This window comes from Oncorhynchus mykiss, chromosome 25 (genome assembly GCF_057628025.1).
Source record: "Oncorhynchus mykiss isolate SJ-2025 chromosome 25, ASM5762802v1, whole genome shotgun sequence".
NCBI classification, from domain to species: Eukaryota; Metazoa; Chordata; class Actinopteri; order Salmoniformes; family Salmonidae; genus Oncorhynchus; species Oncorhynchus mykiss.
The window spans coordinates 66,484,181-66,500,290 of record NC_143046.1 but is presented as its reverse complement, the minus strand read 5'-3'; the positions used below and the strand labels follow the sequence as shown (position 1 = coordinate 66,500,290).

General features: G+C 45.2%; 1 protein-coding gene across 1 annotated transcript in view; it reads right to left on the bottom strand.

Annotated features, from left to right (window-relative positions):
- LOC110505559 (echinoderm microtubule-associated protein-like 5) overlaps nt 1–16,110 on the bottom strand; it is a 65,711-nt gene that overhangs the window by 9,394 nt on the left and 40,207 nt on the right. Inside the window, exons 9-34 of the mRNA XM_090220800.1 lie at nt 15,851–16,107; nt 15,177–15,389; nt 14,914–15,081; nt 14,149–14,255; nt 13,887–14,005; nt 13,510–13,696; nt 13,147–13,252; nt 12,634–12,727; nt 10,369–10,469; nt 10,076–10,269; nt 9,693–9,804; nt 9,366–9,493; nt 8,461–8,602; nt 8,186–8,338; nt 7,533–7,664; nt 5,142–5,230; nt 4,608–4,784; nt 3,964–4,165; nt 3,541–3,667; nt 3,149–3,163; nt 2,653–2,661; nt 2,372–2,450; nt 1,944–2,073; nt 1,637–1,735; nt 1,175–1,195; nt 125–298 (exon numbers count right to left, since the gene is read on the bottom strand). Of these exons, the coding sequence (XP_090076926.1) occupies nt 125–298; nt 1,175–1,195; nt 1,637–1,735; nt 1,944–2,073; nt 2,372–2,450; nt 2,653–2,661; nt 3,149–3,163; nt 3,541–3,667; nt 3,964–4,165; nt 4,608–4,784; nt 5,142–5,230; nt 7,533–7,664; nt 8,186–8,338; nt 8,461–8,602; nt 9,366–9,493; nt 9,693–9,804; nt 10,076–10,269; nt 10,369–10,469; nt 12,634–12,727; nt 13,147–13,252; nt 13,510–13,696; nt 13,887–14,005; nt 14,149–14,255; nt 14,914–15,081; nt 15,177–15,389; nt 15,851–16,107 (3,335 nt within the window). The remainder of the gene's footprint in view (nt 1–124; nt 299–1,174; nt 1,196–1,636; nt 1,736–1,943; nt 2,074–2,371; nt 2,451–2,652; nt 2,662–3,148; nt 3,164–3,540; nt 3,668–3,963; nt 4,166–4,607; nt 4,785–5,141; nt 5,231–7,532; nt 7,665–8,185; nt 8,339–8,460; nt 8,603–9,365; nt 9,494–9,692; nt 9,805–10,075; nt 10,270–10,368; nt 10,470–12,633; nt 12,728–13,146; nt 13,253–13,509; nt 13,697–13,886; nt 14,006–14,148; nt 14,256–14,913; nt 15,082–15,176; nt 15,390–15,850; nt 16,108–16,110) is intronic.

Sequence of the window (16,110 nt, the reverse complement as noted above, 5' to 3'; positions counted from 1 at the left end):
AAGAATGATTTATTAGAACAAGCTCTGTAGGTGATACATTGACCTGTATTAATTCCAGCTGGGCACTAACAGGTGCACCGTGATGAGGTGAATAGCCTCTACTGAGTTAGTGTCAGGTGTTTACCTTCTTGCCACTTCCAGATGGTGATGGTGTGTTCTGGGTCCAGACCCACAGAGAGCAACAGCTTCCCAGTGGCACTGAAGCTGACCGAGCAGACCCCCCGCGAGTGGAAACAGCGCAGGACAGACAGCGTCTGCTTGTTCATGGCGTCCCACACGTGAATGGAGGGCGACGTGGCTGAAGGAGGGAACAAGACAATTGTAGATTCAAGCTTCATGTATGCTGACTGAGAAGAGGACAGAAACGTTTGCCCCAAACTAAATCCACAAATGAAATGATTATGTGATTGTGACTTTTTGATTAAAAATAGTTGATCATGGATATTAAATATCAATGGTACATTCATATAAAAATGTGCCTTGAATAAAGTAGCCTACTAATGTAAGTGGGGGTCAAACAAGAGCTGCAAAGACTTCAAAGCAAGCAAGTTTGTGTGAGGTGCACATTTGACCTTCCCATCTAACCTACTAGGTGGCAGTGTATCAATATAATACATTGTGGATGTAGCAGAACAGGGTTCCCCAACTGGCGGCCCGTGGGCCAAATTTGACCCACGGGTGGTTTGATTTGGCCCCCCCAGGTTTTCTGAGAAATAATTTTGAAAAAAAATTCAATGTTGGACATAGAAGTCTGTAAAAACACCAGTTATTAGAATTTTAAAAATCTGTTCCCAAGTATTCCCACACTTAATAGAGAGACACGTGATCGTGTACTAATGTAAGCAAGGTTTGAAATGATCATGTTTTTGTCAAATATTATATCTGTTTGGGATTCGTGAGGTCAAATTGCAGTCTACAAATGATTTGTAATTATGTTCCAGCTCCCTGACCGTCCGCTCAATAAAACAAAAAATGCCCGTGGCTGAATCTAGTTGATGATCCCTGTAGTAGAAGGTATCTGGGTAGCTGTCGATCAATTAAACCATGCTCTGTATGAAGAAGATTAGGATATTCTCAATCTACCATAAGAAACACATCTTCATATTTTCCCTCAGAACAACATTCTCTGCTGTCTGGAACAAACCAAAACTATTGAACCAAAACTAGTTCTTACCTGACATATCACCAGTATCACCTGTAAGGAAAAATCAATATTTCAAAAATACTACTAAGATCAATGGCACCACTACAACTCTATGACACTATTTTACACAGTCCAAGTGTTAATACGACTTTTGTCAGCATACTGTATTGTAGTAGTCTTCCTCATTAAGAGCCAATAGGCACATGGGAAATGTACGAGGAGATCCTACATGCAGCTTTTGATTCTCTCTTTCCAGACAAATAACAGTTGTTTACAGACCAAGTGTGTTTGATAGGTTTCTGTGGATTGCGAGGCACGGAGCATGCGTGACAATTATTATTTTTATTCAACCGTGTGAATATTGCGATTATACAGGTTAGCTGCTTCAGAGCACAGATAAGAGAGGGGAGGGGAGCACAGTAGTCCCCCAGCAGAACACACAGTTACAACACATAGGGAGAAAAACACGAGGTCAACCTCTCACAAACATACCTACTTGGCCAGTTGCTACCACGTTGGGGAATTTGGGGTGTTGATTGATAGTCAGGCACAGAATGTCATCACTATGTTCTATATAGAAGCTTTGGCAGGCTGCAAGGAAGCACACACACACACACGCACACGCACACACACGCACACGCACACAAAGATATTCATGAATTGACAGTTATCGTAAGAACATGAAAGAACATATTTAGGATCTGAAAGAACAGCATTAAGACTCATTCAACAGAACTGTAAAACTCTGTTCAGATGAACACAGCTCTGCCCATCCCTTCTTTACTCTAACCCCCCCCACCTGTGGTTAGGTTGAGGACGATGCCAACAGAAGCTGTGTGGTAGATGATATCTGCCCCCTCATTCAGGTAGTGGACGTTGTTGCGGCAGTCATTGCCACGGTAACCAAAAACCAGATCCAGCACCAGGTCCTGTGGGAGAGTCGTGAAAGGGCCAGGGTCAGAGGTAATGGCAGAACAGCAGGAGCATGTACTTCCTCAAGATGAAATTAGGATTAAATCAGGGTCCCTGAAGAGGAGGTCTGGAGTGGACAAAGATGAACACTTGATTCTAAAGGATTGCATTACCAAAACAATGACCAACCCATTTGCTGGATGACAAACGCTAATGTAAAGATCTCATTTGATGAAATAGGTGGGTTGCAATAGTCAACATCCATAAAACATGATTTGGACGTGTGTATTTGTCCTGAGGTAACACAAGTCTCACCTCGATGGGCCTCTTCTTCTTGCCCACGTTGTTGGTCTGCAGCTTCTCAGGCTGTGGCAGCGCCCTGCTAACAGGAGGTCTGACACAGAATAAGAGGAGCTGCTGTGTATGATCCCATCGACCAATCTTTCTCAAGTCAAAGACCCAAAATACAAGTCAAGACATTCATGAAACACGTATTTCCAGAAGACCTTTCTTGAGCTGTGAGTGCTCAACAAGTTAAATTCGGGTCTGAAATATTTAATCAGAACTTAATATGGACCAGAGGAGATGTGTCTTACCTTGACCCTCTTCCATGGCAGCGATAACAAAGGGAAAAGGAACATTAGAACAGGGGTTCTGACAGCACAGCGTTCACAGCTGCCCCACCGACTCAGCAGCGTAACACAACACTGACACTGCAGCCACTGAGGACATAAAATACACCATATTCAGCGCCACGGAGTATCCATAACAACCAGCATCTTCAGAATCTCTATGACAACCACTAACCAGCACCCACAGATGCTGCACGGGTTGTCCAACCATAGACTGAAGCAGACATGATTTTTTATTATAACCGGAAACCAAAAACATTTCCAAAACCCAAATAAAGACCTTATGTACAGCTTATTTGGACAATAGGTTATGTGAAATACATATATTAACATCCTTTAACAATCGATACTTGAGATAGCTGAAACTGAGATACTGTATCTCAGGGTTTACAGTATATTGTGCCTAGCAAGAGGTACTTTTCCCTAAAGTAATAGTTATGTCTTGTGTAAAATCTCTTACCTGACTACCCCCTGCCTTCAAGTAGAAAGAGGAGAGCAGGACAGACAGAGACAGATGGACAGACATTGAAGAGAGAAGAAGAGAGAGGTGAGGTTATCCTCAAATGGGCAGTATGAATTCACGTAAAGGCAAAAAATAAACGTGATTGAGTAAATTTGAATTTACACAAATTGAGTTGGTGGACCGTTTGGTCTCACTTTGATACATTCACTATGAGTCCCCAATTGGCTGTGCTTTCACTACATCTCGTTTCACTTTCAACTGATTGGCTCAAAGTATTTTGACTGTTCAAGATTTGTCCATCATGTGTCCAATAAAGAAAGCTCAAAAGAAAAAGAAAAGAAACAGATTTGATCCCTTGGGTGTCTCTCCACAGTCCTGTGGTTTGTTACCTCTCGTCCACAGACGGCTCCTTCAGCTGCAGGTGGGGTTTGACCCCAGTCATGGGACGCATGTTGGTGGATAAGGCCTTGATGGTGTAGTTGATCTCATTCTCCCTCGTCACATCACTGTCATAACCTGGCCAATGACAGAAAATATCACACAGCCTTTTTACCATCTACGGGAGGCTACATAGAATGACATATGAGAGGGAGGCTACATAGAATGACATATGAGAGGGAGGCTACATAGAATGACATATGAGAGGGAGGCTACATAGAATGACATATGAGAGGGAGGCTACATAGAATGACATATGAGAGGGAGGCTACATAGAATGACATATGAGAGGGAGGCTAAATATATCCGTAGATAGTGACTCTGTGATGACTTCAGACTAAAGCCCCAGGTTCAGCTTGGGGTGTATTTCTCACCCCCATCATCCTCGCTCTCGATGTCCGACTCTTCACTGTCACAATGTCTGGCCTCCCGGTGCCCCTCTGCCTCGTGGGTCCAGATCATGAGGCACGTGTCACCCCCGCCGACCGTCACCAGGAGACCATCATCATGCGTCCAACGCACGTTAGTCACATGGGTACTATGGGCCACGTAGCGCTTGAACTTTGCATACTTTCCCTGTGGGCAGAAGAAGCATTAACTTAAAATAAAATTGTTTTAACATTAGCATAGAATTAACATTACATTAGTGTAAATGTTACAATTTTATAATTAAAATTAAATAGTCATTTAGCTTTTATCCAGAGCGACCTACAGTTAGTGCATTCATCTTAAAACAGCTAGGTGGGACAACCACATACAAGCATCTCAGTCACAGTAAGTCGTTTTTTCTTCAATAAAGTAACTATCCACAAAGTCAGTGCTAGTAGGAAAAAGTAAAGTGCGAGTCTGTGCAAGGGTGTTTATATTTCTGCTTTTTTAGAGGGGTATGGTGGGGGGGGCTTGGGTGCTGTGTGATTATTTAAGATATTTAAGAGGGTTTACATTCCAGTAAGGGCAAGAGGACATTAAAATATAATATTTATTATATTATAATAAAATATTTTTAACAGTGTCTTACCTTGACAGGATACCTGAATAGCTTGACGTATCCCAGATCATCCCCCGTTGCTAACACCTTTCTGTCGTTGCTAAGGCAGGCAGCAGTCACCTCGGTAACCTCACTGACCACAGGCCAGATCCCCTCACAGGACGTCCCGAGCACACAGGTCCATGTGCTCCAGTCTATCTTCTCCACCTGAAGGAGAGGAGGAGTGAGGAGAAGTGCGAGAAAGGAGGACACCAGTGGTTCCTATGAGATTTGACACAGCACCAGCCTGACAGACTCTATCATCTCTAACCCCTATCTTCTTAGTGCCCCCCGCTCTCTGCGTCTCACAAGGTGTCTGAATGTCACACAGTATAAGGCCCTACAAACACTATCCCCCATTGAAATTGCCAGAATAAGAACGATGCTGGTGAAAAGTGGGCCGTGTTAATGCTTGAATGCCCTTTCCACGCCGTCCTGTGACATCCCAGGGGGGGAAGTAGGCCAGCCCCGCTATACCCACCACAAAGCCATGTGCCATGGCAGCAGTGTCTGTGCTGTGCTTACCTCGGTAGCAGGAATGGTCTGCTTCTTCCCCCGTGGAGCTTCGAAAAATAACTGCTCTTTAGCACCAGTGTTTACTTGAAGTAGTTTTCCTGTGAATGAGAGAACACAGTTAAGATTGAATCAGATTACAAATTAAACACATTTGTAGCATTATCATTCAGTTTTATACTTGGAATAACACAAAACAACTATTTATTTACCCAGGATTTCAACACATTGTGAATGAGCCAACAGTAACAATTGCCTGAAATACAATGGCTTTGGTTCAAGTCCACAGTCAGTGTCACGCCCTGACCATAGTTTACTTTGTATTTTCTATGTTTTGATTGGTCAGGGTGTGATCTGAGTGGGTATTCTATGTTTCATGTCTTGTTTGTCTATTTCTATGTTCAGCCTGATATGGTTCTCAGTCAGAGGCAGGTGTTCGTCATTGTCTCTGATTGGGAACCATATTTAGGTAGCCTGGGTTTCACTGTGTGTTTGTGGGTGATTGTTCCTGTCCTATGTGTCCCTGTGTTCACACTATATAGGCTGTTAGGGTTTCGTTACGTTTTGTAGTATTGTATTGGAGATTCGTGTTTCGTATTATTAATAAACATGGATCGTAAACCACACGCTGCATTTTGGTCCGACTCTCCTTCGTATGAAGACGAAACTCATTACAGTCAGTGTAGATGTTAAACCAACATGTTTACCTCTCTTGTCCCAGTCCAGATGGGTGATATAGATGTTAAACCAACATGTTTACCTCTCTTGTCCCAGTCCAGATGGGTGATATAGATGTTAAACCAACATGTTTACCTCTCTTGTCCCAGTCCAGATGGGTGATATAGATGTTAAACTAACATGTTTACCTCTCTTGTCCCAGTCCAGATGGGTGGTGTAGGTGTTAAACCAACATGTTTACCTCTCTTGTCCCAGTCCAGATGGGTGATGTAGGTGTTAAACCAACATGTTTACCTCTCTTGTCCCAGTCCAGATGGGTGATGTAGATGTTAAACCAACATGTTTACCTCTCTTGTCCCAGTCCAGATGGGTGATGTAGGTGTTAAACCAACATGTTTACCTCTCTTGTCCCAGTCCAGATGGGTGATGTAGATGTTAAACCAACATGTTTACCTCTCTTGTCCCAGTCCAGATGGGTGATGCAGATGTTAAACCAACATGTTTACCTCTCTTGTCCCAGTCCAGATGGGTGATGTAGATGTTAAACCAACATGTTTACCTCTCTTGTCCCAGTCCAGATGGGTGGTGTAGATGTTAAACCAACATGTTTACCTCTCTTGTCCCAGTCCAGATGGGTGATGTAGGTGTTAAACCAACATGTTTACCTCTCTTGTCCCAGTCCAGATGGGTGATGTAGATGTTAAACCAACATGTTTACCTCTCTTGTCCCAGTCCAGATGGGTGATGTAGGTGTTAAACCAACATGTTTACCTCTCTTGTCCCAGTCCAGATGGGTGATGTAGATGTTAAACCAACATGTTTACCTCTCTTGTCCCAGTCCAGATGGGTGATGTAGATGTTAAACCAACATGTTTACCTCTCTTGTCCCAGTCCAGATGGGTGATGTAGATGTTAAACCAACATGTTTACCTCTCTTGTCTCAGTCCAGATGGGTGATGTAGATGTTAAACCAACATGTTTACCTCTCTTGTCCCAGTCCAGATGGGTGATGTAGGTGTTAAACCAACATGTTTACCTCTCTTGTCTCAGTCCAGATGGGTGATGTAGGTGTTAAACCAACATGTTTACCTCTCTTGTCCCAGTCCAGATGGGTGATGTAGGTGTTAAACCAACATGTTTACCTCTCTTGTCCCAGTCCAGATGGGTGATGTAGATGTTAAACCAACATGTTTACCTCTCTTGTCCCAGTCCAGATGGGTGATATAGATGTTAAACCAACATGTTTACCTCTCTTGTCCCAGTCCAGATGGGTGATGTAGATGTTAAACCAACATGTTTACCTCTCTTGTCCCAGTCCAGATGGGTGATGTAGGTGTTAAACTAACATGTTTACCTCTCTTGTCCCAGTCCAGATGGGTGATGTAGATGTTAAACCAACATGTTTACCTCTCTTGTCCCAGTCCAGATGGGTGATGTAGATGTTAAACCAACATGTTTACCTCTCTTGTTCCAGTCCAGATGGGTGGTGTAGGTGTTAAACCAACATGTTTACCTCTCTTGTCCCAGTCCAGATGGGTGATGTAGATGTTAAACCAACATGTTTACCTCTCTTGTTCCAGTCCAGATGGGTGGTGTAGGTGTTAAACCAACATGTTTACCTCTCTTGTTCCAGTCCAGATGGGTGATGTAGATGTTAAACCAACATGTTTACCTCTCTTGTCCCAGTCCAGATGGGTGATATAGATGTTAAACCAACATGTTTACCTCTCTTGTCCCAGTCCAGATGGGTGATGTAGATTAGGGACCCCTTGCACACCCCCACCCTCTTGCTGCTCATCACATTATAGATGTCCACAAAGCTGTCGCCCGACGCCACCGCCAGGTACTTCCCTGCACCTGAATAAACACAGCAGCCATGTTTCAAAAGGGTTTCCTCATGTGTTTCACAAGACTGACCTTCTGATCAGCAGCCAAGACAACAACACAAATAAAATAAACTCTGACTCCATATCTACAGTATGTGGTCACAATTCTTTATAACAAAAACAACTATCTTCGAACCCTTTTAAGTTACTATCGGTGATGTGTTGGGAAACTGGATCGAGAGTTTAGTTTCTAGCTCTCACTTTATCCTCCCCCACTACTCTCTTCCCACTCAGACAGACTTTGTCTCTCCCTGCCTGGCCTTGTTACATACAGTAGTGTATTTGGGTCAAGCCTGCAGCAATACCTCTTCTCCTCACAGCAGGGGGAAATATGAATACCTGGCCACATCTCTGCTTATTTTAAATTTTTTTTTAAAGAAAGTTCACTTTTAAACTGTCTTTCTTTCCTCAGGGAAGAATATCTGGATGGGGTTTATAGGGAGGGAGGGAGGGATGAAGAGAGGGAGAGGTGGAGGGAGGCGGGCATCTGACCTGGTGAGAAGCGTATGTCTGAGATTATGTCCTTGCGGTGGTGGAAGGACACGAGGTCCTCCAGGGTGTCTGCGTTGACGATGAGGAAGCTGCCGTCGTTCAGGCCCACCGCCAGGGCCTTGCCCTCAGGGGAGAAGCAGCAGCAGCGCCCCCCTATGGAGGACGTCAGTTAGTACCAATGCACCTAATAACTGTAAGAATGCACCACAGAAAGAAAGGAAGGAGGTGAATGAATGTAGCATAGACTTCTCTATTTTGAGGGTTGAGTGACTCACCTTTCTTGAGTTTGCGTACAGCCAGCATACAGTGGCTGGGGGACAGGTCCCATATACGCAGGGTTTTGTCATCGCTGACAGTGGCACAGAGAGGGAGATGAGGATGAGTGGCCAGGCCCCACACCTCACCCTCCATGTGACCCTGTGGACCCATCAAATATCATTGAATTCATTGAATTCAGTGCAGCTCAGTTCAACCTAATCAAGGTCAGAGAGAAAGGAGTAAGGAACCACATTTTATAGGGTGAACCATCTTCTGACCCCTACATAAAATATTTTATATACTTAGTTAAATGAATACATGTCTAGCACAGCCTTGTATTTGGCAAGCACACATCCACAGATTTATTGTTAGAATTATTAAGTGCATCATGAAAATCAATGGAGGAGCCATAGCTTCTGTTGCTTGGCTTCACCCATAAGAAATTGCTCATTTGCTCTAGAGCATTTAACAAAATAAATCAATAGCATTAGTTCTGGGTTTCCTCTGGGTCAAAGGAGGCCTGGGGAATTTGAATTTACAACATTAAAAGTCTGCAGTGCAAATGTATCAGTCTTGTAAAATAGTCGCCTAACTTTTTCTGCAACATTATTGCAGGTAAAGGGAAGTGGGGATACCTAGTCAGTTGTACAACTGAATGCCTTCAACTGTAGTGTACAGTAGTTTTACAATGGTTTCCAAAGTGATGGGACAGTTCCCCTCACTGCCAGTCTGTTTGCAGGCTTTAAACCCCAAAATAATGTACCCCCAGCTGACCCCTTCATTACTGACATCTCACTGGCTCCCACAAAACCAAACGGCAAAAACCTGGCTGACACATCCCTGCTGGCCGGAGTTACAGCTGGAGCACTGCAGACAGTTGACTTTTTAATTACACTGTATGTAACTCTGTGTAACCGCTCACCTGGACCAGCAAGGTGATGGGTCCACTCTTATCCACCTCCAGAATCTCGCCATTCTTTGTCCCCACCAGTATATAACCATGACCAAGAGATATGGCACGTATGGAAGGGTTGTCCTCCAACAGCAACCCTATAGCGTGAATTATAGGATAACGTCAAAGACCTTCACTTTAACCAGGGGCAGAGGAAGCAATCTTCATTAAAGCTAAACGGATTGAGTGTTTAAATGGATTTCCACTGACTGATTCCATTGGCGTTGGAGCTATGAGCCCAGTATGTAATGTGATTGGCTCCACGGCGGCGGTATGAGAGAACGGTGGTCTTTTTACCTTTGGAGCCTGGAGCGAGGACTGCTCTCTTGATGGCGTACGTCTTGAGGCATCTCTCAAAGGTGTTGTCCCACAGAGCCACTATGCCGTCCTTCCCTCCGGTCACAAATCCCTACAGAGTGGAACATCACGAGAGAACAGGAGATAGATTAGAATCTCTCTTCTTTAATCACTCACATAGCATCTTTGTATAAAACTGACAACTGAAATAATACAATCCTAGTACTCTCTTCATTGACAATACTACACCATCAGAATTGTAATGGCACAAACAAAGAGAGAAACAGATATAGCGAGAGAGGAAGAAAGAGATAGAAACAGAGAGAGCCGTCTCTATTTGACATTTCAAATGGCCAGTGTGTTAACCCCTTCCCTTCCAGTACCTTCTCCAGGGCGTGCATACTGAAGACTGGGCCATCATGGGCTTTGACTGTCTTCACCAGGAACATGTCTCTCCAGATACAGATGTCTCCTGTGCACGTCCCCGAGAACACCATCTCCTCTGTCCAGCCATACACAGCACACATCATCGTCTCGGTCTTCCCCATGTTGCCCTTACGCCCGATCAGACCACCACCTGAAAGAAAGGTTGTGTCAGTAACTCACATGACAACACATCACACCGTTCCTCGAGACACTGCCGAGTCAACTCTCGTCTGACTTTGGGGTCTCTTACCTGTTTTATGCCAGAACTTCATATGCTTTATTCCTGCTGTGATGAGCTTGTCAGGACAGTATGGATTCACTTTGATGACGAAAATCTTATCCTTGCTTCCCCTGAAAAATGATTGCATTAATTCCATTCACACAAAAATACTGTGGATCTGAAATGGAAGAGGAATACACTTAGAAGGCAGTTAGTATACTGTGCATCTGCATAGTGTTCCTGCCACCCTCCCTAAGGGCTCTTAATCACTTCACATATGAACAATAAGGATCAGTGGCCTTTCCTGTCTGATCCAATGGAGCGTAGTGCACTCTGGGATGGCTCCTAATCACTGGCCTTTCCTGTCTGATCCAATGGAGCGTAGTGCACTCTGGGATGGCTCCTAATCACTGGCCTTTCCTGTCTGATCCAATGGAGCGTAGTGCACTCTGGGATGGCTCCCTAATCACTGGCCTTTCCTGTCTGATCCAATGGAGCGTAGTGCACTCTGGGATGGCTCCCTAATCACTGGCCTTTCCTGTCTGATCCAATGGAGCGTAGTGCACTCTGGGATGGCTCCCTAATCACTGGCCTTTCCTGTCTGGTCCAATGGAGCGTAGTGCACTCTGGGATGGCTTCCTAATCACTGGCCTTTCCTGTCTGATCCAATGGAGCGTAGTGCACTCTGGGATGGCTCCCTAATCACTGGCATTTGTGCTGCTGCATCACTACATGGCCCTCACTGAGGCCAGAGTTGTACTGATACCTACTTCATCTCTCGGTCCCTTTCAAGCTCACTGAGGCCAGAGCTGTACTGATACCTACTTCATCTCTCGATCCCTTTCAAGCTCACTGAGGCCAGAGCTGTACTGACACCTACTTCATCTCTCGATCCCTTTCAAGCTCACTGAGGCCAGAGCTGTACTGACACCTACTTCATCTCTCGATCCCTTTCAAGCTCACTGAGGCCAGAGCTGTACTGACACCTACTTCATCTCTCGATCCCTTTCAAGCTCACTGAGGCCAGAGCAGAACTGACACCTACTTCATCTCTCAATCCCTTTCAAGCCTTCTCACTCACTTCCTTCCATCCCTCTCTCTCTCTCTTTTTCCTCCCTCTACTCTATCTCTTCCCCTCACCATGCTCCTCTCCCAGCTGAGGACTAGGCAGTGCAGTGCACAAGGCAGGCTCTGTCAGGCCCCATTTCCCTCTGTCCGCCTCACTGCACTGCCCACCAGGGCCTGCAAAGGAGATTAGTGCAGCTCCAAGCTGTCTCTGAGCTGCCACGGGAGCACAGTACACAACAGCTACGGCACGCAGGCTCTAACCAGCCTGATGGAATTCCAATAGACTGTATTAAAGCTATGAATATCAAGTGCAAAGCCATAGAGGAACAAGACCAGCAAAGACTGGGAGAAATGGGGGTGTCCATATAGATGCTAGATTACTATTTTGAGGTCCTGGATATTGGATATTTGCTTGTTTGAATTGCCATTTTGATTTTACATAATTGTCTATTTCTAAACGGGCACTTTTAATTTGAGATTAGCGCCCACGGTGAATGTAGTCTGAACCCAGGTAAGATGGATTCAGGTTAAGATGGATCCGGGTTAAGATGGATCCGGGTTAAGATGGATGGGCAGGAGATCTGCTCCAGACATACACTTTAATCATTCAACTGTGAGTTGGCAGGGCCAAGTGTTCTCTATTCAGAAAGTCTGCAGGGTGGTTCCCCTCCCTCCTCTCTTTATCAATCAACCAGTGAACCCTCCTATATAAATGTCCACATTTAAAGTGGCGGTGCTCAAGTTGTCTAGAGAATTAAAGGGAAGGTTTAGATAGAGAGCATTGATGTACTTGTTGTTGTTCTCTCAGCTCTGGAGCCTGTACTGTACAATGGCCAGGGGATGGTTGAGATGCTCGACATTGCATGGCTGGACACGTATCTGTGAATCAGTGGGGCTGGATGACTAATTTATCCTGCAGGGACTACTGACCGAGTTATAGCCTGTGGACAAAGATCTCACATTTCCATGAATACAACCAAACTGAATCTGCACCAAAACTAGTATTATGAGATCAACATGTATAACACGAGATAACTCACAGAGAAAACAGAAAACCTTCTCTGTTCTTGTTTTTCATCAGTAAGAGTGCAGTGTTCCTAAATCATGTCAACCCCCTAGGACTTATCTTGACCTTTGACCTCTCTAGTCTCTGCCTATCAAGGAGACGGCTGTTGAGATCTGAATGGCTCATCTGAGATGCCATAACAGCCACTGTACTGTACCAACCTGATGGCTGAGAGCTTCTCCCCCTTCCTCCAGTCCCAAAGGACAATGGTGTGGTTGTCATCCAGCCCCACCGAGGCCAGTCGCTTGCCATCCGCTGAGGAAGAACAACAAAACACAACTTCATTCAATGCAAAATTCACAGGGAGGCTTCTTATTTACTCTTGTTTTGTGAGGAACAGTAAACTAGCCTGCTCCCTGGTATGATCCATGGCATGTAATGGCAGCTATGCCTCGGTCTGTGGCCAATTAGTGGGAGAGAGATGAGCGCCGTTTCCTTGATGTGCCAGCCTGCCAGAGTACACTATCTCTGTAACATGTTTGTTCAGAGCGATGCTCTTAAATTGGCACAGATTTTAACTCGCCCCTCCTGTGTGAAGGAAGAGTTATTTTTCTTCATGGCTGACTGAGAATGTCAGGTTAGATTAAAGCAAAAATGGATCGTTGTTGTGTTCAATGTGTTACATTATCTGGAGAGTGTATGGAAAGCAGCTGTAAACAACTCTGGGATATTACCTGAGAAGTCCAAGGCACACACTCCCAGTTGGTGGAATCCTTTCAACACAGACAGGGGTGTCATAACCTCTGTGTCCCATACGTGGATGGAAGAGTCTCGCCCCACCTGGACAGACAGAAGAATACAATTAGCTTCCACATAATGCTTCCACTCATCCACAGCAACTTCCACACCCATTCATGACAATTCAATCGTTTTTAGCACAGTCTTGGCAGTAGGAAATCATCTTTGGTTACTCTGCACTATAAGCCTCCATCTCCCAAAGGCACCCTCAGAGGTCAGCCTCTCTACCCTTAGGCCCTGAGAAGGGTTGCTACTCTATCCCTGTCTCTGAATAGTTCATTGGTAGCAGTTCTACCTACCTGGCCTGTTGCTACATAGTCCTTGAGGGGGTGGATGGCCAGGCACAGGATGTCGTCGTCATGGCCCATGTAGAAGCGCTGGGTGTTCTGCTGTCGGTTGTACACCACCCCCACGGCCGCCACGTGGTACACCATCTCCCCTGTCTGGGTGTAGAACAGGTTGTTCCTGCAGTCGTAGCCTCTGTAGCTGGAGCACCACAACACAGGGAGCAATTATTGAGCTCGATAATAATGAATGATTCATATCAGTCACAATCTATCTCTTGCTTGTGTGATGTTTGATGGTACGTGGTGCTGCCATGGATGATGGTACGTGGTGCTGCCATGGATGATGGTATGTGGTGCTGCCATGGATGATGGTAATGAGGTGTCCTAACCCGTGGATGAAGTGTAGCTTCAACCCGCTCCCTGGTGCTCTCTCCCTCTTCTTCATGGCCACCGCACGGTGCTTCTCCTTGGACAGCTCTTTGAGCTGAGGTAGATCTTCTTTGTAAATCTGGACATGGAAACACAACATGAGGAATCTGTTAAGGTTTTTACTCAATGTAACAGCAATTGTTTTTCATATGCAATGTTCATAAATGTGTCATTTTCAAAGGCAAAGCCATCTGAGAGGAGAGCAGGTGTTGTGTCACTAACCTGCCGCCGATATGTGAGGTGTGTCTCCTGCTCGATCTCGGAGTCCATCTCAGGCACGTCTGACTGGTCCGAGTCCGACTCCTCACTGTTGGAGTCGCCCAACGTCTCTGCGGGAGAGAAGAAGACTACATCATTTCTATTCTACCACCCAGCTGCTCCCACATCAGTCTGTTCAATAGGGTTAAACACACTAATCCAGAACTAGCAGACAACCAGTATTGAGTACCATTTTAGCCAACACCAAAGTGGATCACAGAGCAATTAGTTTGCTGGGTGAAGATGACATCTCATATTCATCAAGCAAGCCTTTGAAAAGTCTTAAGTGGTGGACTGCTTGCCCTGTTCCACAGCCCTATTACTCAGACTGAGACATAAAAATGCTGATGCAGAGAGACTCGGTTGGCCGTGCCAAGACCAGGCAGTGAGTAGCCCTGGCACTGCCAGGCCGGTACCCGCTGGTCCATTAGGAAAATTAAATGGAAAGGCAGTTAGTGTGTGGTTTCACTTGACAAAGCGCAGCGCAGCTCTGAGACCATTTAGTTGAGAAACATGACTTACAAACGAGGACAAGGTTGTAGGAGCTGTACACAAACACAAAAGTGCTCGTCTATGAGCTGATGTGGAAAGCTTTTAGCTGGGATAAGGAACATCATTCAAGGGGAAGGGTCACAGACTTCGCTGCACTTCAGAGTCATATTCACATTGAGCCGGAGTGATGTTCTAGAATAGAACAGGGGCAGTAATAGAAATGGGACAGCGACGTACCTTGAGGTGCTATGTGAAGAGCTTCCTTCGACTTTCTGTCTGTGATAAACTTCCACTGGAAAACTGAGTGGTCAGCTCCACCAATGGTTATCACCCACTGGTAGTCATGTGACCACCTGGCATTGGTTATATGGGCAGAGTGACCTAAATACTTTTTAAACTTTGCACCTGGGATAGAGAGAAGAGTAGTTCCAGGTTAATTGGTGAATGCATGAACTGACAACGTCACATCAACGAATAGAGGAACTCATGGAAATCCTCACCTTTTCTTACACACGGGTACCGTAATAGTTTCACTAGTCCATAATCATCTGCGGTTACTAAAACTTGATTATTAAAGTTGGCGTCAACAGAGTTGATGTCATTGATCTCTGAGTATTTGGGCCATATTCCGTTGACCTCGGGGCCCAGCACACACGTCCACGAGGACCACTGAACCAGCTTCAGCTCTTCCCTGTTGGTGACCTCTTTACCACCTGTGCAGAAAGACAGTAATAACTCCATCGTGTGCAACTAAAGCATCAAATGAGCAGCACATTAGTCATCATGACAATGTTGTCTCATGGCCATATGTAGGGCTGGCACAATTATCGTATAACTGTGTAACCGTCAATTATGGACAAAAGTTCCAAGCAGTCAAAACCATTTGTTTTTGAGCCAGGGGTGTCACCAAGGCTGTGTTATATGTACTAGCTCATTGTCAAAGATGGCCAATTGAATGACAATTAACCGTTACCCAAAACTCCACAATCGTCACAACCCTAGCCCTACAACAAGGCATACATGACACGTATAGCTGTTGAATATCATTAATAACAGTGTAGAAACGACACAAGAGACATCCTGTCTTAGCCGGTGCATTTTCCTTCCCATAGAGAACAAGGCTCTTCACAGTGTCATTTATCGACATGCTGAGACGTCTCATCGACAGACTTACTTGGCATCCTGTAGAAGAGCCTCTTTCTGTTGCCGTCATTGGTCTGCAGATACTTGCTGTCTGTGGACCAGTCCATGTGTGTGATGAAGCTAGTGGAGCCGATGCACTCTCCCACCTTCTTGTACCTCTGCACCACGCCGTAGATGTCTACAGAGTTATCATTGGAGCCCACGGCCAGGTGAGCTCCGTCAGGAGAGTACTTCAGCTCATGGATGGCCTCCTTCCTGTCTTTGATGTGGACCACCTCTGTCATATCTCTG